The sequence below is a fragment of the Zingiber officinale genome, chromosome 9B (assembly GCF_018446385.1).
Source record: "Zingiber officinale cultivar Zhangliang chromosome 9B, Zo_v1.1, whole genome shotgun sequence".
NCBI classification, from domain to species: domain Eukaryota; kingdom Viridiplantae; phylum Streptophyta; class Magnoliopsida; order Zingiberales; family Zingiberaceae; genus Zingiber; species Zingiber officinale.
In genome coordinates, this window is record NC_056003.1 from 100,431,680 (window position 1) to 100,457,204 (window position 25,525).

Here is a 25,525-nt window from a genome sequence, read left to right on the forward strand (position 1 = left end):
TGGGCTCCCACAGTAGCCTCTAGGTTCAGATAACCTAGCTCTAGGTTTAGATAACCTAGAACAGCAAAGTAAAATAAAACAGTATTCAGTATTTTACTTTTATTCAGTTGGCACTGTACTTGGATCAGATATCCATGGGCTGGACTCCCACAGTCGTCCCTAGGTTCAGATAACCTAGTAACCCTGCTGGATTCGGAACTTGCAATCCCGAGTCTCGTAGGGATGCGCGCACAGTAAGTACAGTTGCCAGGGCCCCAGCAGTATGTTTAGTATTTTCATCTATTATTATTATATATAGTTTTTTTTTCCAAATATGTAATCAGTGATGGAAACACTAACTTAGTTCAGTTCCAGTTAATTATCTCAGTTAAGTTTCACGATTTAAGTTCATGACCAGCTAGATGTATATGCATGATCAGTTCAGTATTCATGCTTAGTTTCAGATATAGTATGCTATGCTCAGCTTGTTTGTATGCCATGAACAGTTCAGTACATGTTTGTATGCCATGCCATGTTGCCATGCTCAGTTCAGTTTTCAAACAGCATGTTTTAAAAACATAATCGTATCGTTGCATGTTTTTGTGAGGTAGATGGTTTTTTACTAAGCTCTTTAGCTTACAGGTACTACTTTTCTTATACTGCAGATACAGGTAAAAGAAAAGTGGACTAGCGGAGGCTGGAGGACAATGCTATGGAGGTGTGTGTGTGCAAGGGGTTTGGAATAAAGATCCTAGGGGTCTAAACAGCTTAATTCCAGCATTTACGTTGTTAGTTTACTTATGGTTTAGTCCTTAACTTGTTAAATGTTTTAACCCAGTAAAACTATGCACTATTCAGTTTGTCCAGATTAGGACGCATGCAGGTTAATGTTAGAATGTTTTTTTTATGTATCTAGAACCTATGTCTGTGAGTTGTGGCACGTTCCAGTGCCTGAAAGTTCTGAAATCAGGAACTCTGATTTCATATCAGAGTTGGATCGGTCTACCGACCGATCCGTTGCAGTATCAGGGTCCTGGATCGGTCAGCCGACCGATCCAGAGGCATACAGTATGCTATCTGATCGGTTGTCCGACCGATCCAGCATCGAACAGAGGGCATCCCAGCGTCTCCAGGTGCCTGGATCGGTCTGCAGACCGATCCAGAAACACCTGGATCGGTCATGCCGACCGATCCAGCCTCTGCTGGATCGGTCCGCAGACCGATCCAGCAGGGCACAGAATCGTAGTAAGTTTGATCGATCCGTGGATCGATCAATAGCTAGCTGGGAAGTTAGATTGAGTTCCTAGCTCAGATGGGAGGTCAAGTATCCTCCTTAGCACATGTACACCAACCGGAAAGGACCTTGAATCCTTCCTTATAACAGCATGGGCGTACCAGTTGTCAGTTTAATAGAGTCAACTAGCGAAATTTTATTTTACCCAGTTTTCCGCACAGTACGACATAGTAGCTTCAGTAGTTAATGTAGCGATCCGGCTCACAGCCTAGAACCCAGGAGTTGGGTCGTTACAGGGCGCCCAGACCGTCCAGGCACCCGGACCTCTATTTTCCAGCAACCTGCAAGAAAATGTTAGTCCGAGGTAAAATACAAAACTACCCTGCAAAACAAAGTGTTAACACAGTTTCAAAAAGAATAGTAATTAGATTTCGTCTCGCCGAGACCAGAATCTATTCAAGATCTCAACTTAGAGTTCCAAAATGGTTCTAAGTTAGATCGATGCCTAAGTTACCTTTCCGGGAATGCGTCCTCATAGTCACTCCCCTCCAGTGACTTACGTTAACTTACTTGCCAGACGTCCGATCAATCCTTCGACCCGTCTGGACTTTGTGCTAAACATTCAGTCAGCCTATCGATCTGTCTGGACTTCATGTCAGCTATCCGATCGTCCCGTCGACCTAGCTGGGCTTCATGCCAGATATCCGATCAACCCGTCGACCTGTCTAGACTTCGTGTCAGTTATCTGGTTGGCCCGTCGACCTAGCTGGGCTTCTTCTGCACACTTGGTCAAAGTGTTAGATCACAATGAAACTAACTTAGCCTACTTTGTCATTCATCAAAACTTGAGTTAGACTGTTAGTGCTAACCATACCAACAATCTCCCCCTTTTTGATGGAATGCCAACCTGGATTAAGTTAGTGAAAAAATATGCAAGTAAAACAAGCAATTATAAGGTTTTTTAAGTTAGTCTTGTTTTATTTGTGGTATTTTGTTGTTTAACTAATTTAAACCATCTAACCCTTTCCCTTTGTCATTCATCAAAAACAACACAGAACATACAAAAATAAGCGATTAAGGAAGTAAAAGACAGTGCAATAGAAAAGTTGAATTAAGGTCAGATTGACTTGGGGGAGTCTAACATAGAAAAATTTTGCTTTAAAAATTCTTTTTCAAAATAGCTAAGTTTAGAAAGATAATTTAGAAAGATAACTTTGTAAACTTTAGAGTAATTTTTAAATATAAACTTTGTAAAATTAGCCTAATTTTCATGCTTATAAATTTAAACCACTTTTCGAATATAAAGGCTAACTTTCAAGTATACTGACTTTTCAAAAGTAAGATTGTCAAAGCCAAGTTTATAAAATCCAAATTTCAACACTAAGTGGATAAACTCAATTTTCAAACTTAAGTTTGTAAAATCCAATTTTCAAAACTAACTTTAGAAAATCCAATTTTTAAAAGTTTGTAAAATCCAATTTTCAAATCCTAATTTTCAAAACCAAGTTAAACTTCGATTTTCAAAGCTAATAAGATTCGATTTTAAAAAGAAACTTAGTTAGTTTTTTAAAAAAAAGATTTAAAATATTTTCAAGGAAATATTTTTCAAAAACTAATTTCAAAATAAGTATTAAAATAGTTAATCCTCCCCCTGAACCTGACATAACAAAAGTTGTCTAACCAATTTGTTACTTATTGTCTATCAAAGGATAACAACTTTCACTTGATTAGTCAGGTTAAGTCAACTGTAATCAGTTAGTATTTAACTAAACTGAATAACTTAACCTGATTAATATTTATTTTGTATTTAACGCCCAGACTTATATCGATGCACTGAAATAGCATCTTAAGTCCAGACAATCTGCCTATGCATCTCACCCCTTTCTATGTTCAACAATCACAAACAAGGTAGTCCTAGTGTGTTGGTGAGATGCTAAAGTACTAGTCCTATAGGAACATGTTTTCTAAGGAATTGATCTAGTTTAAGACTAAAATTGATTTTTTGAAAATCTAAAAATGAAAGTTTTATCCTAGAATTTAAAAACACTAGTTTTGAAAACAATTTTTGTAAATTAAGAATCCTAGTCTATTAATCAGAACAGGATAAGTCAATATTTAAGAAAATATAACTAAGTCAAAATACAATAGTCACGATAAAGTACATATAGTAACGATCTAGTCTATCGGGATGATGAGGAGGGTAGTACTAAATATGTTTATATCTGCATCAGCATGTCACTATTTGTTTCTGAGCATGTTTTGTTTGTTACTTGTTTAGTGTTCATGCCCTGTTTGTTATTTATGTTATGGAGGTAGTGATATGTCATGCTTTATTATATATATCAGACTGGTTAGATGTCATACCTGACCTATGTACCTAGATCATATTATTTGATCCACGTATTTGGTACATGTTTGTTTTTATGGAGGTAGCTATGATAAGGATATTTCTATGTTTAGTGTCATGCACCATCTCGCATGATTGCATGCTGTGTGATAGTCGGCTCCATTATTATTGAGTGCATTGCCAGTTACATGGGTCTGCACACACATCCACTCATAGGTTAGTGGTTTTTATTCAAGCAGGGTGTGTGCAGCAAGTTGCTCTGTTTGGCTCCGTTGGTTCGCTCATGAGTAGTGTGACGCGGACTCGTAGTCGGTAGGGATCCCTCCTCTGGACTGGCTCAGGGAAATGAGAGCATTGCACTCCCCCACTTATGATTTGGAGTAAGAGGATAGGTGTACTCCAACAGCATCCCGTCCACTTGGTCGCTCAGGAGCAGTGATGACAGAGTGCACGGTTGTCACATCCCTACCCACTCGGTCTCACCATCGTGTGTGAGATGGTTGACTGACGTCAGGGGTGACCAGGACATGTTATTGACATCATATGCATTATTTGCATTTATTGCTTGTGTTTATTGCACTTTATATGTTGCATATTGGATGGATGCATTGTTTGGCATGCATACAGGATTTACGATATTATAGGTCTGACAGCCTTGATATTCCTATACCCATGTCCTGGTTAGTACAGATACTCCTTTGTTTTATAGTTTTGCATTTTCTATATGATATCCAGGAGACTGTGCGCATATTTATTACTATCGGTTATTATTTACTATGCATGTCAACTAGGTATCCGCTGAGTGTTGGACTCACCCCCGTTATTATCATTCCAGGTTGAGGCTATTTGGAGGAGTTCCAGTCGCTAGTCCCCTCTCCAGGTTGCGAGGATTTCCACTTTGGATGCTTACTTTGGTTTTTCTTATTATGTTAGACTATGTTTCAGACTTGTGTCTTCTGGTATTTGGATTTTGTACAATCCTTTGTTATCGATGGGTTTTTGTTTGGATGTATGCCCGATTTGTGTTTTATGGGTGTAGTTGAGTAGGATATCGGATTTGTATTTTATGGGTGTAGTTGAGTAGGATATCGGATTTGAGCTTTATGAGTGTAGTTGAGTAGGATTTTAGAGATGGTTTTTATTATCGTTGCATTAGTTTAGTTTCACTATTAAACTGCGTGGGTGTTTGTTTATATTTGTACTGTTATATACTATTATTGTTACAGTTGTGTTGGCCGAGGTATATCTGGCCCTGAGGGCATTCTAGAAAGTTTTATATTATCACCCGTACAGGGGAGATGCTGCCGAAATTTCTTCTGGCAGGGATTACCTAGGGCGTGACAATATTTTTGGTATTAGAGCCACGTTACGATACCTGCTTTTCGTATTCTGGATTTTAGGGTTAGCCCAAGTTTGCTATTAAACTTGGGTATTTATTTTCTGATTTGTATAGATTTCCGTTATGATCATGTTTCGGAATTCCGTTTTGGATTTGTATGGATTTCCGTCGATTTTCTCGTTCGGAGTTCCGAGGTTATAAAGGGGGACTGGACAGCAACGGAACATTTCCAGACGACATATAGGTATGATGTTTAATTTTATAGTGTGATACTTGTATTCATATTTGCGTGTTATAATTCAACAGATATGAGGCGAGGTGCACGTGCTCCCGTGCCGAGACGTGGCGCAGGACGACCACGTAAGAGGACGTTGGAGTCCCTGGCGGCAGAGTCGCCAGAGACGCCTACTAGGGTTGAGCCCGTCGGTCAGGGACAGACTCAAGATATTGCGGGCACGTCGGGCTCCCAGACCCCGATGGCTCCTTTAGAGGTACTTACCTCGATTGCACCCGTTGTACCCAACCCTACCGTATTTACGGTACTACTAGGGGTACCACCGGCATATCCGGTACCACCACATGCCGTACCTCCAGTCATGGCCACTTATGCTGACCCTGCAGTGCCACCAGCGACACCTGCTCCAGCTTATGCAGTAGCACCGAGAGTACCTCCCCCGGTCTATCCAACGGTACTACCTGTAGCACCAGCTCCAATAGTTCCGTCAATTCCTACAACCGCCCCAACTCACTGTTGGTTGCTACTCGGAAAGCCTAGAGGTTCCACTGTACAAAATTTTATACAAAGGTCTGAACCTTTTCCTAGCTACCATGTGTTCTTTTAAATTAAATTTTGGATCGCCTGCGGAACTTAACACGTTTGATCCAAAACTTAATCTATTTGTTCTTTTAGGTTTTGACTTGGATCTCCTGCGGAACTTAACACGTTCGACCCAAATCACCTTAAGTTATTAATTCCATTAAATATTAATTTCCATAATTGGTTCCCAGTACTGACGTGGCGAGGCACATGGCCTTCTTGGATATGGGAGCAACCACCACCGACTAGACAAAACCTTTTATAGAAATCTAATATTTAATTTCCTAAAATAACTTTAGGTTAACCGAAAAGAACAATCAAATCACAAGGAAAAATAAAACAAAAGAACACAACTTCGAAAAACATATTCGAAATACTAGAATCGTAAGCCTCTTGTATTTGGTATTATTTCCAAAAATAACTAGTATGATGCGGAAAGAAAAAATACTAGTTATACCTTTTAGAAAGACCTCTTGATCTTCTACCGTATTCCTCTTCTAACCTCGGACGTTGTGTGGGCAACGATCTTCCGAGATGAGAATCCACCAAAGCACCTTCTTCTCCTTTCTTCAAGTTTCGGCCAAGCACAAAGCTTCCAAAAGATGAAGATCTTTTTCCGCCAACCAAGCTCCAAGGGATACAAGCTTTCTCTCCTTCTTCTTCTTCTTCTCCAAGTAGTATCCGGCCACCACAAGAGCTCCAAGAAAATAGAGAAGGTTCGGCCACCACCAAGAGGAAGAGAGGAAGAGAGGTTGGCCGGCCACAACACCAAGGAAAAGAGGGAGAGAAATAATAGAGGTTGTTCACCATGAAGCCTTCTCTACCCCCTTCTTTTATAATCCTTGGTCTTGGCAAATAAGGAAATTTAATTAAAAACTTCCTTAATTCTTTTGCCATGAAAAGGGAAAATTTATTTAATTAAAAACAATTTTCCTTTTCTCAATTTACATGGCCGGCCACACCAAAGCTACAAACAAGGAGAGTTTTAATTAATTAAAACTTCCTAATTTGTCTCCAGAAATTTATAAAATTTCTCCAATAATTTAATCCCTTCATGATTGGTTTATAAAAAGGAAATTTAATAAATTAAAATCTTTCTTTTAAACATGTGGATAAAAATAAAGTTATCTCTAAAAATTAAAATCTCTTTTAATCTACAAATAAGGAAAGATATCAAATCTTTTCTCAATCTTTTGTAGAAACTAATAAAAGAGAATTATTAATTTTTAAACTTTCTTTTAAATCATAAACATGGTTAAAAGGAAAGTTTTCTTAAAATTTAAAATCCTCCTTTAATCAACAAATAAGGAAAGATTTCAAATTTTAAACTCTCTTTTAAACATGTAGATGATTTACAAATAAGGAAAGTTTTACCAAAAATTAAAACAATCCTTTTAATCTACAAATAAGGAAAGAGATTAATCTCTTCTCTTAATCTTTTGTAGAAAGTTATAAAGGAAATTTTTAATTTTTAAACTCTCTTTTAAAATCATGATATCCACATAAGAAATAATTTTAATAAAATCCTTTTAATATTCTAGTGGCGGCCACCTAAGCTTGGGACCCAAGCTTTGGCCACCAACTATGACTCATCCACTTGATCTTGGCGGCCCTAGCTTGGGTTCCAAGCTAGCTTGGCCGGCCCCATTGGATGGGTAAGAAGGTGGGTATCCGGTGGGTATAAATTTCTATATACTAGAGGCTACGATAGGGACCGAGAGGAGGAATTGGTTTTGGTCTCCGATGAAATTAAGCATCCGTGTTCGCCCGAACACACATAATTTCATCAATAATAATTCATTCCACTAAAGAACTATTATTGAATTACCACCAATCCCAAATTACATTTTGGGCTCCTTCTTATTATGAGCGTGTTAGTCTCCTGTGTTTAAGATATCGAATGTCCACTAATTAAGTGAGTTATTGACAACTCATTTAATTAATATCTAAATCCAAGAGTAGTACCACTCAACCTTATTATCATGTCGGATCGAGTCCACTGGAGGGTTTAACATGACAATCCTTATGAGCTCCTCTTGAGGACATTATCAACCTAGTATCTCTAGGACACGTTTCCTTCTATAATCAACAACACACACTATAAGTGATACCATTTCCCAACTTATCGGGTTTATTGATTTATCGAACTAAATCTCACCCATTGATAAATTAAAGAAATAAATATCAAATATATGTGCTTGTTATTATATTAGGATTAAGAGCACACACTTCCATAATAACTGAGGTCTTTATTCTTTTATAAAGTCAGTATAAAAGGAACGACCTCAAATGGTCCTACTCAATACACTCTAAGTGTACTAGTGTAATTATATAGTTAAGATAAACTAATACCTAATTACACTACGACCTTCCAATGGTTTGTTCCTTTCCATCTTGGTCGTGAGCTACTGTTTATAATTTATAAGGAACCGATAACATGATCTTCTGTATGTGACACCACACACCATGTTATCTACAATATAAATTAATTGAGCAACTACATTTATCATAAATGTAGACATTTGACCAATGCGATTCTTATTTCTAGATTAATGTTTATACCAAAAGCTAGGCTTTTAGTATACACTCTAACACTCACCTCACTGATATTATCGCGGCACGAGCCCGGATCCCAGCATTGGCAGAGTTGATGAAGAGTCAATTCATACACTTTCGAGGAGAGACTGATCCGAGTGGACATCTACAAGTAAACTTGCTGGTTTCGGGAGTTCATCCTATTTAGAGACATTGGATAAAGCCCTCATGATTGAGTCAGCTCAGTAGAGAGTGTTTCCTGACAGGAAAAGGAAGCAAACGGGTCAGACATCAGGACAGACCCAGTCACCACAGGCGACTGGACAGCAGCAGTGTGGTCGCAGTCGGCCAGGACAGGGTACTTCTAGGGTTTCTGGTCAGCCTTAAAAGTCAGGACGATCTTCATCAGGACGCTCCCGGTTTTCTTAGCAGAACCGAAAACAGCCCGCCAGCGACACTCACTGCACCAGATGTGGGTCCAGAGACCACCTCACCATAGCTTGCTCCCTAGGACAGTCGGTTTGCTATTATTTCAAATTGCCCGGGCACCTGAGCCGAGATTGTTCGTTGAAAGCTCAGCATATGGCTTCCGGAGTGTCTGGTCATGGAGGACAGCCTAGTCAGACAGGGACTTATCGAGGAGGGCGGAGAGCCCACTCTTCACATAGCCAGTAGAGGACAGCTCCCCCGGCAGCAGCTACATATGACATGCATGGACAGGAGCACTCCGGTGCCCTCATAGTACCACAGAGCTTTGTTCCGAGACCACAGTATCTGACTCAGGGGCAGTACCAGTCACAGGCCCAGCCGCTGGTCCAGTATCAGTCGTACCCTACCTATCTGTCTCTGGCTTAGTACCCGGCACCGTCACAGTGGCAGGCTCAGACTTAGGTGCAGTAGCCTTTGGCAGCACTATCACCTCCACCACCGCCAGAGATTGGACATATTCATGCGGTTACTAGAGAGGATGCACAGCGGGCCGACAGATCCGTTTTCCGCGGTATGATTCTACTTTATACATTATTCGTTGATATGCTGATAGATACTGCTAGCTCGCATTCTTTTATTTCCCATGCCTTTATTGTTAGGATCCTTCGTACGGCTAGAGAGGGGGATGTGAATAGCCGACCCCAATCTTTCTCGTTTCTTCCTACGATTAGGTTAGTGCAGCGGAAATACAACGTAGAAAGAAAACAGGAGAAGAAAGACAAACCATATAACGAGGTTCGGAGATGAACTCCTACTCCTCGGCGTGTCCGTAAGGTGGACGAAGCCTACCAATCCGTCGGTGGATGAGTCCCCGGAAACCCGGCTAATAGATACTCCTTGTGGGTGGAGAAACCTCACCACAATCTTTGCAACAGCAATAGGAGTACAAATAGGAACAAGAAAACAAGAACAGAAATGTAAACAACACTTGCTTGCCTTCTTGAAGTCAGCAGGAACCCTGGTGAAGCAGCAGCTTCTCGGATCCAAGCCTAGCTAGAAAACCAGCAACAGGAAGCTCACGCGAAGCTTTAGCACCCAACAAGGAAGAAGAAGCAGAAGCTTCAGGCAGGAGAGAACTTCCGAAGGAAGAAGAAGTAGCTTCAGAGAGAGTCTCACCGAAGTCCTGTAGCCCTCTTTTATACCTGCGAAGAAGAAGAGCAGAGAACTAGCCGTTGCTACGCAATGGCCCTGATCGGTCCAGCAAGACCCCTGATCGGTCTTGGGGACCGATCGGGACCTTCTGATCGGTCCCGGACCGATCGGCACTCTTCTGCAGAACTCGCCCAAGTTCTCGATCGTCTCTGATCGATGCGTGGACCGATCTGGATCGGTCCGCACCGATCCCCTCCTTTCTCTTTGCCTTACGTTGCGCTTTCGATCGGTGCCGATCAAGAACCTCGATAAGCCAGCGATCGTTATCGATCGGTCACCGACCGATCGATACCAACAGATCTGGATCGATCCATCGATCCGAGCTTGGGTTTTGCCCAAACCAAGTTCCAAGTCTTCCAAACCAATATCCGGTCAACCTTGACCTATTGGTATCTCATGCTTAGCATCTGGTCACTCTCTTGACCTGCTAAGACTCCCTACCAAGTGTCCGGTCAATCCCTTTGACCCACTTGGACTTTTCTCTTCGTGTCAAGTATCCGGTCACTCCCTTGACCTACTTGACCTTCCCAACACCAGATGTCCGATCACCCTTGATCCATCTGGATTTTTCCTTGCCCGGCTTCACTCACCAGGACTTTCACCTAGCTTCACTCACTAGGGTTTTTACGTGGCTTCACTCACCAGGATTTCCAATCTGCCCGGCTTCACTCACCAGAACTTTCCAACTGCCTGGCTTCACTCATCAGGACTTTCCCACTGCCTGGCTTCACTCACCAGGACTTCCACTTTCACCTAGCTTCACTCACTAGGATTTTCACCTGGCTTCACTCACTAGGACTTTCCACACTGCCTAACATCCCAGTTAGGACTTTCCCACTGCCTGGCTTCACTCACCAGGACTTTCCACACTGCCTAACATCCCAGTTAGGACTTTCCCTGTGCCAAGTCTCCATACTTGGACTTTTCAGGTCAACCAGGTCAATCCTTGACCTAGGGTTGGACCAATAAACTCCCAACCATCTATTCTTGTCTCACATCAAGAATAGAACTCTCTCACGAGTGTCAAACATCAACATGCAACTCAACTATGTCAACCCTGACCTAAGGTTGCACCGACAATCTTCCCAAGTCAAACATCAAAATACAACTCGAGTCAAGTCACCTCGAGTCGGGTCAACCAGGTCAACCTTGACCTAAGGTTGCACCAACATTTATGAGGGACATAGGTAGACTACCTACTCTTAGACCGCAGCGACTAACCGTCTCCCTACCGTCCGGTGATACATTGGACGTCACTCAAGAGGTCAGAGGTTGTCCGTTAGATTTTGGCAACCTGATACTTATGGTTGATTTATTGGTGTTGGAAATGGTCGAGTTTGACATTATCCTTGGCATGGATTGGTTGTCTGCATATAATGCCACGGTTGATTGTCAGACGAGGGTGGTCACTTTCCGACCTTCGAACCAACCCTTGTGGGATTTCACTGGCATCAAGGACGATGGCATATCGATCATTTCGACGATTCAGGCTCAGAAGCTGCTGTCACATGACTGTCAGGGTTTTCTGTTATCTTTGATTCATATTGAAGACGGCAGTAGTTCTCAACTCTCCAACGTTCCAGTAGTCCGAGAGTATCCGGATATATTTCCAGATGAGCTACCAGGTTTGCCTCCTCGAAGGCAAGTGGAGTTTTCTATTGAGTTGATTCCGGGGACCGCACCAGCATCAAAAGCTCCATATCGTATGACATTGAAAGAGTTGGACGACCTAAAGGTCCAACTCCAGGAGTTATTGGATAGGGGATTCATTCACCCTAGTGTTTCTCCGTGGAGTTCTCCGGTATTATTTGTCAAGACAAAGTATAGTACTCTGAGTTGTGCATAGATTATAGACAGCTGAATGCAGTGATCTTCAGAAATAAGTACCCCCTACCGCAGATCGAGGATTTGTTTGATCAGCTCAGAGGTACCTCAGTGTATTCTAAGATTGATCTGCGATCTTAATATTATCAGCTGAGAGTCAAAGAATTTGATATTCAGAAGACAGCTTTCCGTACCAGATACGACCATTTTGAGTCTTTGGTAATGTCATTTGGGCTTACCAATGCTCCAGCGGTATTTATGGATTTGATGAACCGTATCTTTCTGGAGTATCTAGATGAGTTCGTTGTCGTTTTCATCGATGACATTTTGATCTACTCGAGTTCCGAGGAGGAGCATGCGCAACATCTTCACAAAGTCCTGGAGACTCTTCGACGACATCAGTTGTATGCGAAGTTCAGCAAGTGTGCCTTCTGACTATCTTCAGTCGCTTTTTTGGGTCATATGGTTTCTAGCCGAGGTATTTAAGTAGACCCTTAGAAGACCGAGGTTGTCACCAGTTGGGAGTAGCCGAAATCAGTATAGGAGATTCGCAATTTTCTGGGACTAGCTGGATATTACAGACGGTTTGTCGAGGGTTTTTCCAAGATTGCTATGCCGCTGACACGCCTGACCAGGAAAGACGTGAAGTTCACTTGGACAGAAGATTGCGAGACCAGCTTTCAGGAGCTGAAGCGGAGATTAGTGTCAACACCAGTTTTGATTTTTCCCACTGGAGAGGACAGATTCGTGCTCTACACCGATGCATCTCTACAGGGTATGGGCGCTGTTCTGATGCAGCACGATAGGGTAGTCTCCAATACTTCTCGACAGTTGAAGAAGCATGAGAAGAACTACCCGGTACATGATCTGGAGTTGACCTCCATTATATTTGCTCTGAAGATTTGGCGGCATTACTTGTACGGTATTACCTTTGAGATTCTCACTGACCATAAGAGTTTCAAATATCTGTTCACCCAGAAGGAGCTTAATCTCCGATAGAGGAGATGGATGGAGTTCTTGAAAGATTATGATTGTACCATTAACTACCACCAGGGGAAAGATAATGTGGTTGCCGATGCACTCAGCAGAAAGTCCAAAGGGACTTTGGTTTGCTTCCGAGCTTCAGTCACGAACTTGATTCAGCGATTCTCTGAGTTGGGCCTTTAGGAGCAGGGACGGACAGAGCAGGGTATGTTGGTTACCATGGTTGCTCAGTCGTCGATCAGGACGAGGATCCGAGAGGCCCATGCCGGTGATCAGCACTTATAGTTCATTGGCAGTCAGATAGCTTCCGAGCAGCAGATCGACTTCACACGAGATGAGGAGGGTATTATATACTTTCGAGGTAGATTATGCGTACCTTAGTCTCACCCGATCTTACAGGAGCGACTTCAGGAGGCTCATCGCTCTCGATTTGCGATCCACCCAGGAGGGACCCGCATGTATCGAGATTTGAGACGTTCCTACTGGTGAAACGGTATGAAGAAAAACATCGCGGAATTCGTAGTTAGATGTCTTGTCTGTCAGCAGGTGAAGGATGAGCACCAGAGACCTGCCGGATTACTTCAGCGGATTCCTATTCCTGAGTGGGAATGGTAACACATTACCATGGATTTTGTGGTGGGTTTGCCTAGGACACGACGAGACCATGATGTGATTTGGGTAATCATTGATCAAGTAACCAAATCCGTGCACTTCTTAGCGATCTAGAAGACTGATTTCCTGGATCGATTAGCAGATCTGTATTGTCGGGAGATCATCAGATTACATGGTGTTCCTTTGAGTATTATTTCGGATAGAGACCCACGGTTCACGTCCCGGTTCTAGCAGAGTCTGCAGTAGGCCTTGGACACTCAGCTCCGTTTTAGTACAAATTTCCATCCGCAGAAAGATGGACAGTCAGAGTGGACCATTAGACTCTAGAGAACTTGCTGAGGTCATGTGTATTGGATTTTGGGGGCAGTTGGGAGGACCATTTGCCATTGGTAGAGTTCGCCTACAACAACAGCTTTCATTCGGCTATCCAGATGGCGTCGTTTGAAGCGTTGTATGGTAGGCCTTGTCGAACACCCACCCTCTGGGATGAGGTTGGGGAGGCCCAGTTGCTAGCCTCATAGAGCTCAGCAGGAAGCAGAGTTAGTCCGTACTATCAGACGGAGGATGTCAGAGGTGCAGGACCGCCAGAAGAGTTATGCTGATCGGAGACGCAGATCCCTAGAGTTCTCTACTGGCGACCATGTTTTTCTGCGTGTTTCACCCACGAAAGGGGTGAAGAGATTTAACCTTAGAGGTAAGCTAGCTCCGCAATACATTGGACATTTCCAGATCTTGGCGAGGATTGGAGCAGTAGCTTATCACCTGACGCTATCACCGGCTCTGCCAAGCGTGTACGACGTATTTCATGTATCTATGCTGAGGAGATACATAGACGACCCAGCTCATGTGCTGTCTGATATACCAATTTCCCTTCAGCCTGATGCCACTTGCGAGAAGGTTCCGGTACGAATTCTGGACCAGAAGGAGCGTCAGCTGCGGAACAAGACTATCCGACTGGTTAAAGTCAGATGGCAGCATCATTCGGACGAGGAGGCTACCTGGGAGCTCGAGGATACGATCCGAGCTCGATAACCCCATCTTTTCACTTGAGGTATGTGAGTTATTTACTGTTCAGCATTTATACTATCTATCTGTTGCTAATACTTGCTGATATTAGATAACAAAAATTTGGGGATCAAATTTTTTATTAGTGGGGGAGAATGTAAAATACCGAAAAAGGGCGAATAACCATAAGAGAATTTTTAGAAATTTTCCGGAGCTCGTATGACTTAGGTTACGGGGACGAATATTGATCCTCGAGAAAACATGTTTAGGCTACCCCATTTAAATAAGGAAATGTTTGATTTTCTTTTTATTTCTTTTCTTTTTCTTTTATTCCTTTTCCTTCGTTTCTTTCCCCGCGTGCCCGAGCCCTAAGGTCGACGTCGTCCATTTCTTCTCTTCCCTAACGGACGCGCCGACGCCGCCGACGCTCGCGTTCGCTCCTCTTCCCCTCCGGTACTAAATCCCTTGACCAAGGGAAGCCCCAAAGCCTTACTGTTGTTTTCCTTCTCACCCGATCTCCTCCCTTGCCCGGTGCTCTAGGGTTTTTTCCCCTCTTCCTCTTCGTCGCTGGAGCAGTTCTTCTCGGTCGGTGATGCCCTCGTGAGCCTGAAGCCGCAGTGTCACATCATTTCACTATCCAATAGAGCGTCGGCGTGCCGACTGTCTTTAGAGAATATATTGCCGCCCAAGATTCGACAACCACTCGCAATCGTCCGTCGGTGCACTCCAAGACGAACAACGTCGCACTCAGGACCCAACCTCAGATCGCGGAACACCAAGCCTTAGGACAAGGAAAACTCTCAGAAAAGAAGGCAAACAAACTAGGCCGCCTGTGAGCGTGAGGTCCACGAGCTGGGGATTTGCACCCCCCTACGCGCGATGATCGCGTGAGTCGCGCCCGGTTTATGGATTTCTGGCTCGAACCCCCGAAACCACCTGATTTGGGCTCGGCCCGCGCATGCGTGTAGGTCCCCTTAACTTTGCTAAGCAAAGATGGAAGTGCTACATATATAAGGTCTTCTAACCTTCTTAGCCTAGCAATATGAGATTAAATGTATACACATATATATTACTAGAACAACAATAAAAATGAACAAAAATAATTTGAATTAAAACACAGAACTCAACCGTATATTTATCATCAAATAATTATTCACCCCAGTAATCATTCTTCAATCGAGTTTTTAATTTTTTTTTCAATCCATCCCTTCGAATAAATATAGCATAAGTCGTCTTACTTACATTTAAAATTTCCAGTAAGAAAATTAGCCTTCTGGTTTATATTTTTAATTGAGATCATGTCTAACTCAGATCGATTAATTCTAAAATAATCAATCGGGTCTCATAGAAAATTATAATACGAAATAAATCAAGAAAATATTCATAGCAAGTGACTTATCAATCTAATATTATTAGATAGCCGTTTATTAAAAAAAATTATCTATTAATTCAAGTTAAACACCTAAAAAATTTTAAAGAAATAATTATTTGTGTGTTTTTGTTTTTTTTTTTCTGCTTTGTTATTTTAACTCATTATTATGAAAAAGTGATACTACCATTCATCCTAGGTAAAATAACTATCCGTGGATGGAGTCACAAATGCATCCGCTGCTTATTTGATGATAAATAAACTGTAAAAAGGTGAGTAATCTTTCTTCAATCACGTTTTTAATTTCTTTTCAATCCATCCCTCCAAATAAACATAGCATAAGTCCTCTTATTTACATTCAAAATTTCCAATAAGAAAATTAACCTTTTGTTTTATATTTTTAATTGACATCGTGTCTAACTCAGATCGATCTAAAATAATCAATCGGATCTTATAAAATTTTTTAATACGAAATAAATTAAGAAATATTTATAACAAGTGACCTATCAGTCTAATATTTTTATTATTAGACCAACCATGTATTAAAAAAAATATCTATTAATTCGAGTTAAACACCTAAAAAAAATTTTAAAGTACTCGACCGCACCATTATCGCAGGAGCAAATTAGCCAGTATATAGAAAGCCGGTCTTCATATCAGATTACTTTTGTCGTAAGGATCTAATCAATGCGTGTGTTAGGCCAACCTCCTTTCTTGACCAGATGGTCAACCATCATGCCTACCTCTTCCTTTACAGAGTCGTGCTGCCGTCAACGAAGCTTTCCAATTGGTGCCGTACGAATATCGAACATGAGAATCTATTACTAGAAAGTTGCACAATCTAATTAGATCAACTCCCCAAAATTGAGGTGGTTGACTTGTAGTTGCGTTAAGAAAAGGGTTGCCTTAGCACTCCCCGTTCAACAAGGCATTGACGATTCTTCCACGACACTTTTGTTGCTTTCAGAGAAACAATGTCCTTCAATCCTTTAGTGTCTATCTACAGTCTTTCGTATTTACAGAAGTCATAGATTCACAATCGAAACTAAAGCTTGATCCATCGGTGAAGGAGAAGAGAGACTCGTCAAGAGTGTGATCTGACCAATCGAAAGCTCTGCAACGAAGCTTTGACGAGGTTACTGAACAGAAAGCCCGGGCCACCGGACACCTCCGGCGAAGCGAGAACACGACTCTGCTTCACCCTCACCACCATCGCCCCCAGCTCTCTGCGTATGGAGTCGATCGTCTTCGCTTCCACCGCGTCGCATGACGACGCGTCCGATAGATAAAACGTGTCGACTGCCTTCCCTCCCTCCGTCGAAATCTCGGCTCTTCGAATTGTCAGCCCGTTCTCTCGGAACACCCTCGTAATCTCCGAGAGCAGCCCGACTCTGTCTTGCGTCCTCAGCACCACCTCCAGCCCCTCGGTGAATCGTCTCTCGATGGCGGCCTCGAGGCACTTGATCAGTCGCTGCCGTTCGGCTTCTGAGCTTATGGGATGCCCGTCGACGTGTCTGATGTAGTATTCCTGATAAGCTTCTTCGTCTCCGGCGTCGACCGTGCCGTGAAACACCACGTATTGCATGTCCGTCAGTGTGCACACCGTGTCGAAGAGCAGCTTCGGCCGGTCCTTGGACCGCAGAATGATCACGGAGTAGTCCTTCTCCGAGCAGTCCATCACCGCGACTTGAGGCTTCCTCGACTCGTCGTCTCCGCTTCCTCCGCTGCTGGCGGCGCCGCAATCGTAGTCCCGGTCGCCGAACATCATCTGGTGCAGCCGCCGTTCGGTGTGGGTGTCGTGCCCTGCGGAGAGCGCCGTCGCCGCCCTCGAGCCGTCGTCGCCTTTGAGAACATTGCAGAGGAGGTCCTCGATGGCGGAGAGCCTCTCGGGGTCCTCCACCGCCCTCCCGGTGGCGTCGTCAGTGACGCACACCACCGCGGCGACCCTGGCGTTGTGGGTCCATAGCTCGGCCTTCACCACGTTGCAGTTTCTGTTGGCCAGCACGGCGCAGATCTCCGACAGCAAGCCCGGCCGGTCGGTGCCGGTCATCTCGATGAAGGTGTTCTCCTTCGAGGACGGCGTTATGCCGGCGGAGTTGCTCAGTTTGGAGAAGAAGCAAGCTTCTGCTCCAAGCGCCTGCAGGAATTCTTCCAACCAGTCTTAGACAACTGCATCATCAATTTGTAAGTCGAAGAAAAACAATCAACAGCAAAAATTGCTTACTTTCTGAATGTAAGAGATGAGCTCTCTGTCTCTCACTTTATTCCCATCCCTATCCGTCACATTGAACACTGAGATCAACCAAACTCATAAGGATTACAGCAAAATCCGTTTTTGCCAAAACAAAATCAAACTAAAAATTTACCATCCATGAACCAACTTCCATCCGAAGACATATACGCCTTTGTGATGATAAGGTCGAGATCAGTAAGGACTTGAATAACCTCCAGGAGAATCCCATGCTTGTTCATGCTGTCGACCTGAGAAACAGGGGACGCTGGAAACTGATCAGCAAAATGAAAATGCTCAAATCTTTTATAATAATAATAATAATAATAGTTTCGACTCACCCGAATGACAGTAGCAATTTCACTAGCTTCATTATCTATCACAACCCTACAGAAACAATTGGAGAAATTAGAAAAGATTTGAAGAAGAAGGAAAAAAAAACAAACATGAAACAGAGTCAGATGGTACCTTGGAGGGTTCATCCTCCTGATGAGCTTGGAATACTCGTCATCGTCCACCTCGGCAAGTTGATGACTCATCATCATCTTGCAATATCAAAGCAAGAGCAGTCTGCGCCGTTGCTGCTGCGGCGGAGGAAAGAGGAGAGGAGGAAATAGGGAAAGGAAGAGGAGGGAAAACAGAGGATCTAATAGATTAATAGTGAGTGGAGAGAAAGGGAAGACCGGCGTCGTGGCGGTCGGATCCGCCACTCTCCAACCAGGATGTCAGGGCTACGTGTACGTGTTCAATTGGATCCCATTTCTGCCGTGGAAAGATCTCGGCTTTCAACGCTTTGAATATCTCTCTCCCAATTCCACATTTTGATCTTCTTCTTCTTGCTCAAGAAAAACTCATTCCATTTCTTCCGTAGGTTTGAACACTAAAACACGTGCTTACACCAAGGGAAAAAACAAGGCGAAAAGTAAACGCATGACAGAATTATTAATTATTAACAGTGCCTTGCATGTTACTTCGTCTTCCAGCTAAATCTAAACAGGCGAGAGAGGGGATTCTGCGTCGGACGTTCGATGCGGCCCACCAGCGAACACGACGCTGACATTAAAGCAAATGGCTTCTGACGCGGGCTCCACTTGGATCTCGCAAGATCTAGGTATCAACCACGCCACCTAACCCTTCTCCGCCGGCTCCTGTTCTCTAACAAAGATTGGTTGGATATTTAAATGATTGAGCTGGCTCAGTAGGTGCCGCCGCATGTGCCAGCCCTGGTCGTGGGGCATGTGCTCGTTCGCGTGTATTTCGGGTTTAGAATTTAGGATATAAGATTTGGGATTTAGATCTATCCTGTGTGTTTAATTAGCAAATAGGGCTGGGATAATGAATGTTTTTTTATGATTATATTTATTTCAAATACCTATTACAGTTCATTCTAATAAATTACTGATTATGGATCAAATTTATGGGATGAATTTAGAGTTGAATGATCTTTTTCCTATGTGTATGTGTTGGTGCAGGCTGTGTGGTCCACCTATGCATGGCATGCTGGCTATATCTCCTTCCGCGAGTGAAGGACATGTCCCCACGTCACCACATCCGTCGCCACTCCCATCTCATCCCTTACTGTTATAGCTTAAACAAAACACAAATATCGAATAAATATCTCCAAAAATATCTAGGATATTAATCATATTTCTTTAGTAATTATTTTATATCGTTTTCTAATATTTAAGTTTCATACGATGATTTTGATTAAAATTGTAGTCTGAGTCTATTTAGGAGCACAGTCTAATTAGGTGGATAATAAAGGTGTAATAATTTGGGTAACAGATTAAATTTGATAGAGAAAATTAAATAAAATATATTTTTAATAAAAATTACATCTCTTAGATGATTAATTAAAAGAAAGATCGAAAGAATAAATAATTGATTAAAATTTGAATCTAATTAGTAGATATAAATATTTTGAAAGTCGACCCCTTCCCTAAGTTATGCTTCAGTAGATATAAATATTTTGGAGATGGAACCTCTAAGTGAACCTAAGTTATTTTTTCCAATTTATCAAATGTGATGTACTATCGTCAAGATATAAATGTGATGTACTATCGTCAAGATTCGTGAGGCGACAGATGGAAAGTTGGTTCCATCCATTTTTATGTGGATAAGAAAATAAATTAAATTTGATCGGTTGATGAATTTAAAATCCATTTGTCTATATTTTTTTTTGTTTACAAGTAAATAAGGAAAGTGTATAGATTCGTGCATAATCCATCTTTTATATCATCCCACGTTCCCAAGTAAACAGGGCATCAATTGCGCAGTGGACCAATTACTTCACGCGAGTTAATGCAGAACATACATACCTTTTAAACAAGGACCACAAGATGTGAGTTGAGTTGGGACCAACAACAATAAAATAAAAATGTGTAATTGGCCATTCAATTCAGTTGTTGGGTAGTAGCTAGCTCGCGTTTGGTAGACAACAGTAAGGCCTGAATTTTATTATTATTATTATTATTATTATTTACCAGTAATGATAGAGACCAAAATCATAGTATATCCGGGTGAAAAATAGCCTCCAAGAACTAAAGGCCTTATTTGTTTATCTAGAAATTCAAAATCAATACGGTGAACAATTAGGAATTAAAAAGAACCTAAATGAACTGACCTGAATCGAACATTAAGATATTTAATCTTATTTAATAAAGTAATCGAGTTAAATCAGACTAAATTTAAAATAAATCAAGTCTTTGAAATATTGTTCAAGGTTGGTTTATTTTTTATTTACGGGCTTGACTTTGTTTGAACATTGACTTGAGTTTGATTCGTTTAAATGTTATCGAGCTCTCAATTTACGTTTGAGTTGAGCTTGGTTCATTTAAATGTTATCAAACTCTTAATTCAAGCTCGTTTGATTATTTAAAATTTTTACCTGTTTAATTGAATATTGACTTATTTATTTATTCTATTTTTTATTTATCATATTAATAAGAATTTTATTAATGAACATAATTCGTGAACATTATTCACGAATGTTGTTCACGAATGTTATTCATGAACATTAACGAATTATACGCATATATTCAAACTTATTTATTTAGTTTAACGAGTTGTTCAAACTTGTTATTTAATTGATCTTGTGTATATTGAACGAATATAAATAAATTAGATATAATGATTTTCATATTATTTAACATAGGAAAAAGGAACTTGGATATAATGATTTTCATAATATTTAATATTAGGACATGATGAAAAAAATATACCTGGATCCATAATATATAAGGTTCTAGATATATCAAACTTGCTTCCTCTATCTCTTCTCTCTATCTTTCTTGTTCCAGAATTTGCTTCCTTTCTTTTCAAACAAGTCCAAGAAAGGTGTCAAAAATTGCAGAGCAACCAAGCAGGAAGTTAGGGTAGCTGTCAAAGCCATAGAGCAAAAATTTCAAACAAGTCCAAGAAAGGTGTCAAAAACTTGAAGAGGTGGTTTCTAAGCTTAATTCTGTCCTGCGAAATCTAACTATTATTTATACAGAAAATAAGCTTCTAACCAAGCAGGAAGTTAGGGAACTTGTTGCAAATTGCAGAGCAACCAAAGCTGGTGGAAAAGGAAGCCTTGAGGTTAATTGAAGACCTCAACAAAAAGATCGAGCGAGTGGAGAAACTCCTCCACAAGCTTGAATGGTGGACAACTTCATGAACAAAAGCTACACTATTACAAAAAGCACGCTCTCATGCAAGGAAATTGTCAAAGCCACAGAGCAGATTGAGTCTCCTGCTGTGGGATTCGCTAAGCCAAACGAATATCAAGGACCAACTTCAGGAAATTCTGCTATAGTTAAGCAAAATAATATCCAAATTCAATTACTTGTGCAGATCGCTGAAAGTCTCAAGGATATCCAAGTAGACCCACTACAAGAATATATGCTTTTAATGACATTTAAAAGTGTCATCATATACTACTTATACCGACACTTTTAATATAGTGACATTAAGTCAAAATGTCCTCCATAGTGATGTCGTCTAAAGTCTCATGACATTTCCTAATGTCACTATAGCATAAAAATAATCACACCATTAATGTCATAAATAACTATTATAGTGACAAAAAAAATGTCACTATAAAATTTGTAATGACATTTATGCATGCCTTGTTATTATAGTAATGATGACAAATTTATATGTCCTTTAAAATCATTTAACAGGAAAACTATAAGTGTTTTGTATTTTATTTATAGTGACAATAAAAAATGTCCTTAATGATAGTTTATAAGGTAAATTTAAAATGCTTCATTATGTAATTTGTAATGACACTTACAAATGTCCTCTATATTAGTCTATAAAGACATTAAAAATTATCATGAATAGTTATTTATGATGATTTTTTGAAAAGTCTCTAATGGATTTGATATTCTATTATGATATAAAAATGACATATATTATGAAATATGTCATCCATTTTCATGACATAATATTCACGCATATAACATATTAACATAAATACACATAAACGTTTTAAAATAGAAATTAAAGTGCTAATCAATAATTGTCATTAATTTTCCAATCCATAAGGCTAATAAATTTGTCACATCAAAAAATATTTATATATCAATTACAAGTGTACCCAATGTATTTAGTTTAAGAACTAGCAAAAAATCAAGTCTCGTAAAGCAAAACATAACCAAACTTGTGGTGCATCTTCATTCTTCAACCATCGCTTCTTAAACAAAATCCAATATTCTTGTCACCTACAATAAAAATTCATATATTTGTGTAAATAAAATAAAGTAAAAAAAACATAAACTAAAGAGATTAAAATTTAATTTGAACTATTGAATATTTATCAAATGATAAGCCGGGAAAGCTCCACAACATCAAATATAATTAGTTTTAAAAGACACTAACATTAACATTTACCTTACTATTGTGCCACAAAACTCCAAATGCACCTAGTAGAAGTCTTCTTCATTAACCGTCAACTACAAATATAATTAAAAAGTGTCATAACATGATGGACATATATAATAAATAGTAGTTCATTAAAAAGTTGCACATCATACCAAATGACAAGGTCAAGCTATCATTTCTCCAAGTGCATCCTCAAACCTTTGTAAAAGATCATATGACCTAATCAAACTCTCTTCCCGTTCTAGGACAACTAGAACTTGTATTTTACACCAATTTGGTCCCAGCACCTGTCTTCCTACTTCAGTATTTGGATCCATGCTACGAACAACTCCTTTTGCCACAATTTTCATTGAATCAAATAGACTTTTTATTGAGACAGAACATCCAATCTAACAATGAAAAAAGAGAAGGTTATGATGAAAACAAATATGATATACCATCAACAACAACAATTATGCTACATAAGATTATACATTATTACTCAATCTAACTGAATTCTCAACTTCTCACAATAAGCAACAATACACATACTAGAAATCAATAACTGACTAACTCAATATAATTATAATCTCACACAAAAACATATATAGCTTAGAAGAAAGCAGACTCTAACTTATTAATACAAGTGAATTGGCAGTAGAATGAAATTTTTGTAGAAAGTAAACAAGACTTGAAAAATCTCACACAAAAACATAGCTTACAAGAAATTAATAAATGGCTAACTCAAGATAATTATAATCTCACACAAAACATATATAGCTTACAAGAAAGCAAACTCTAACTTATTATGGCACGTCAAATAACACATAATATCAAAATAAACAACGAAAAAGTATTTATGCATCTAACTTATATTCTTAACCCCAAGACCATGTCGAATCAACAAAGTACTAACTCAATATAATAATAAAGTAATAAAACTAGATAAAGACTTTACCCTTAGAGATAAACTAACTGGATCAGGAAGTAATGGACTACTAGTTGATGTTGTGTGTTGTATACTGTTGTAATTTGAACCAAGGTTTTGGTTTGATTGATTGCCAATCTTTGATTCTAACATAGCAATGTGTTGGCCTTGCTTTCTAACTTGTTCATCCATTTTTTCTAACTTTGTCCTTTGCTCCATCACTATTCGGTTGCATGTACTACAGCTTGGAACTTCTCCCCATAAATCAGATGGGTTACACCATCACCAAACATACGTACTCGGCCTAGTCTATCTGGTCCAATGATTTGAGCAAATATGTCATTTTGACCAACTTGATCATCCTCGTCTTCAGGAAGTTGATTTTCTAGTTCTTTCATTGCAGCCTTTACCAAAAAATCAAAAGTCATAATTTATACATAGACATGATGAAAACCAATATCTTTGAAAGTAATATAATTGTAGTTTATAATGTAACTTACCAATTTTTCCGCCACAATGTTGCTTGAGGGGCTTCCATTAGCATGAGTAAAGCAATCATGGAATAATTCGACTCGTGATGGAGGGCGTCCCCTTTCTTTTCCCTAAAATTACAGTTGTTAAAAGTTTGTAGATTCTAATGCATGTCAATTATAAGATTAATATGATAAATTACCAATTTTTGTTACACTTGAGCAAAAGATCTTCTTCCAGTTGTCTGATTCATTATCTTTTGCTTCGGAGCAATCTTATTTTTTTCACTTCGTTCCTAATATATTAAATTCAAAAATTGATACACGATACAAAAGTAAAAATGAAAATTTTCTAAATAGATAAAATATTATATACCTTTGATTTTTCTGAATTCTACTGAATAACTAATTTCACATATTGCTCTACCAAAGCTCTGTTATCTCTTTCTTCCAGAAGAACTTGCATTGGCAACTTAGGATCATAATACTTCTTTTTAAGTTCTGACTTCCAATTTCTCCATTTTTTTGATATTGAACGTAGTGTCCAACTTTCTGTTCCAAGAGGAAGGTCATACTTTTCCTACACAGACATTTAGAAAATTTACCCAAATAATAAAAAATTATTTAACAATAAAATTATGCAATAACATTTCAATTACCTTTATAACATCTAACATTTTTTTCTTATTTTCCAGGGGCATTTTATGCCAATCTTCCGCATCAATTGGACAAAATTTACCATTTCTTGCCAAAGTACCTAAAAAATCAGCAAATTTATTTCTTCTTGATCCTATAGGGCGTCCCATACCATCACATTGGATCTTAATACGTGGCAGCGTACTAAGTCGACCCCAAATGTCTTTCATAAATGTATAGGGCCTTTGGTTTTCTTCTTAGCATTAGGAGATTCACTTTCACTATCTACATATAGAAAAAAAGGAGAAATAAATGATTGAATAAATACAGTGAAATAATTTATTACATTCTTTGCATAAGTTACCTTGATCAAATTCTTCATCCATAAAATCATTTTCAACAATCTTATTTGAAGCTTGTAACTCAATGTCTTTCTGATTTGAAGCTTCATCTATTTGGTTATTTGATGCACCTTGAATGTTTTGACAGTCTGCACAAGTATTGTTTGAACAAAATATAAACAGGAGCAGTTAGGTGTGATACGTTGAGAATAAATATGTAATCTAATACGACATAGATCATACAATTGCATAAATTGAATCAATTAGAGTTGCTATAAAGGTATTTGATTCTATTTGAAGCTATAAAAGACTATCTATTTGTTCAACTATTGTATCCAAATACAACTTTTCACTGAAAAACTGTTTGTTTTTATTGAGTAAAGAGGACT

General features: G+C 39.8%; 1 protein-coding gene across 1 annotated transcript; it reads right to left on the bottom strand.

Annotated features, from left to right (window-relative positions):
- Positions 1-16,570: 16,570 nt before the first annotated feature.
- Positions 16,571-18,781, bottom strand: LOC122024540 (ACT domain-containing protein ACR4-like). The gene is made up of 5 exons (XM_042583192.1): positions 18,385-18,781; positions 18,258-18,303; positions 18,053-18,167; positions 17,911-17,978; positions 16,571-17,823 (listed from the first exon to the last, which is right to left on the bottom strand). The coding sequence occupies exons 1-5, from the start codon at positions 18,459-18,461 to the stop codon at positions 16,771-16,773; spliced, it is 1,359 nt and encodes a 452-aa protein (XP_042439126.1). The 5' UTR covers positions 18,462-18,781; the 3' UTR covers positions 16,571-16,770.
- Between the last annotated feature and the right edge of the window lie 6,744 nt (positions 18,782-25,525).

Bases quoted from the DNA above. Each gene is read 5' to 3' on its own strand.
- LOC122024540 (XM_042583192.1), bottom strand. From the start codon at position 18,461: ATGATGATGAGTCATCAACTTGCCGAGGTGGACGATGACGAGTATTCC. The intron at 18,304-18,384 runs GTACCATCTGAC...TTGTTTCTGTAG, and splicing joins AGGAGGATGAACCCTCCAAG to GGTTGTGATAGATAATGAAG. The intron at 17,979-18,052 runs GTAAATTTTTAG...GGTTGATCTCAG, and splicing joins TGGAAGTTGGTTCATGGATG to TGTTCAATGTGACGGATAGG.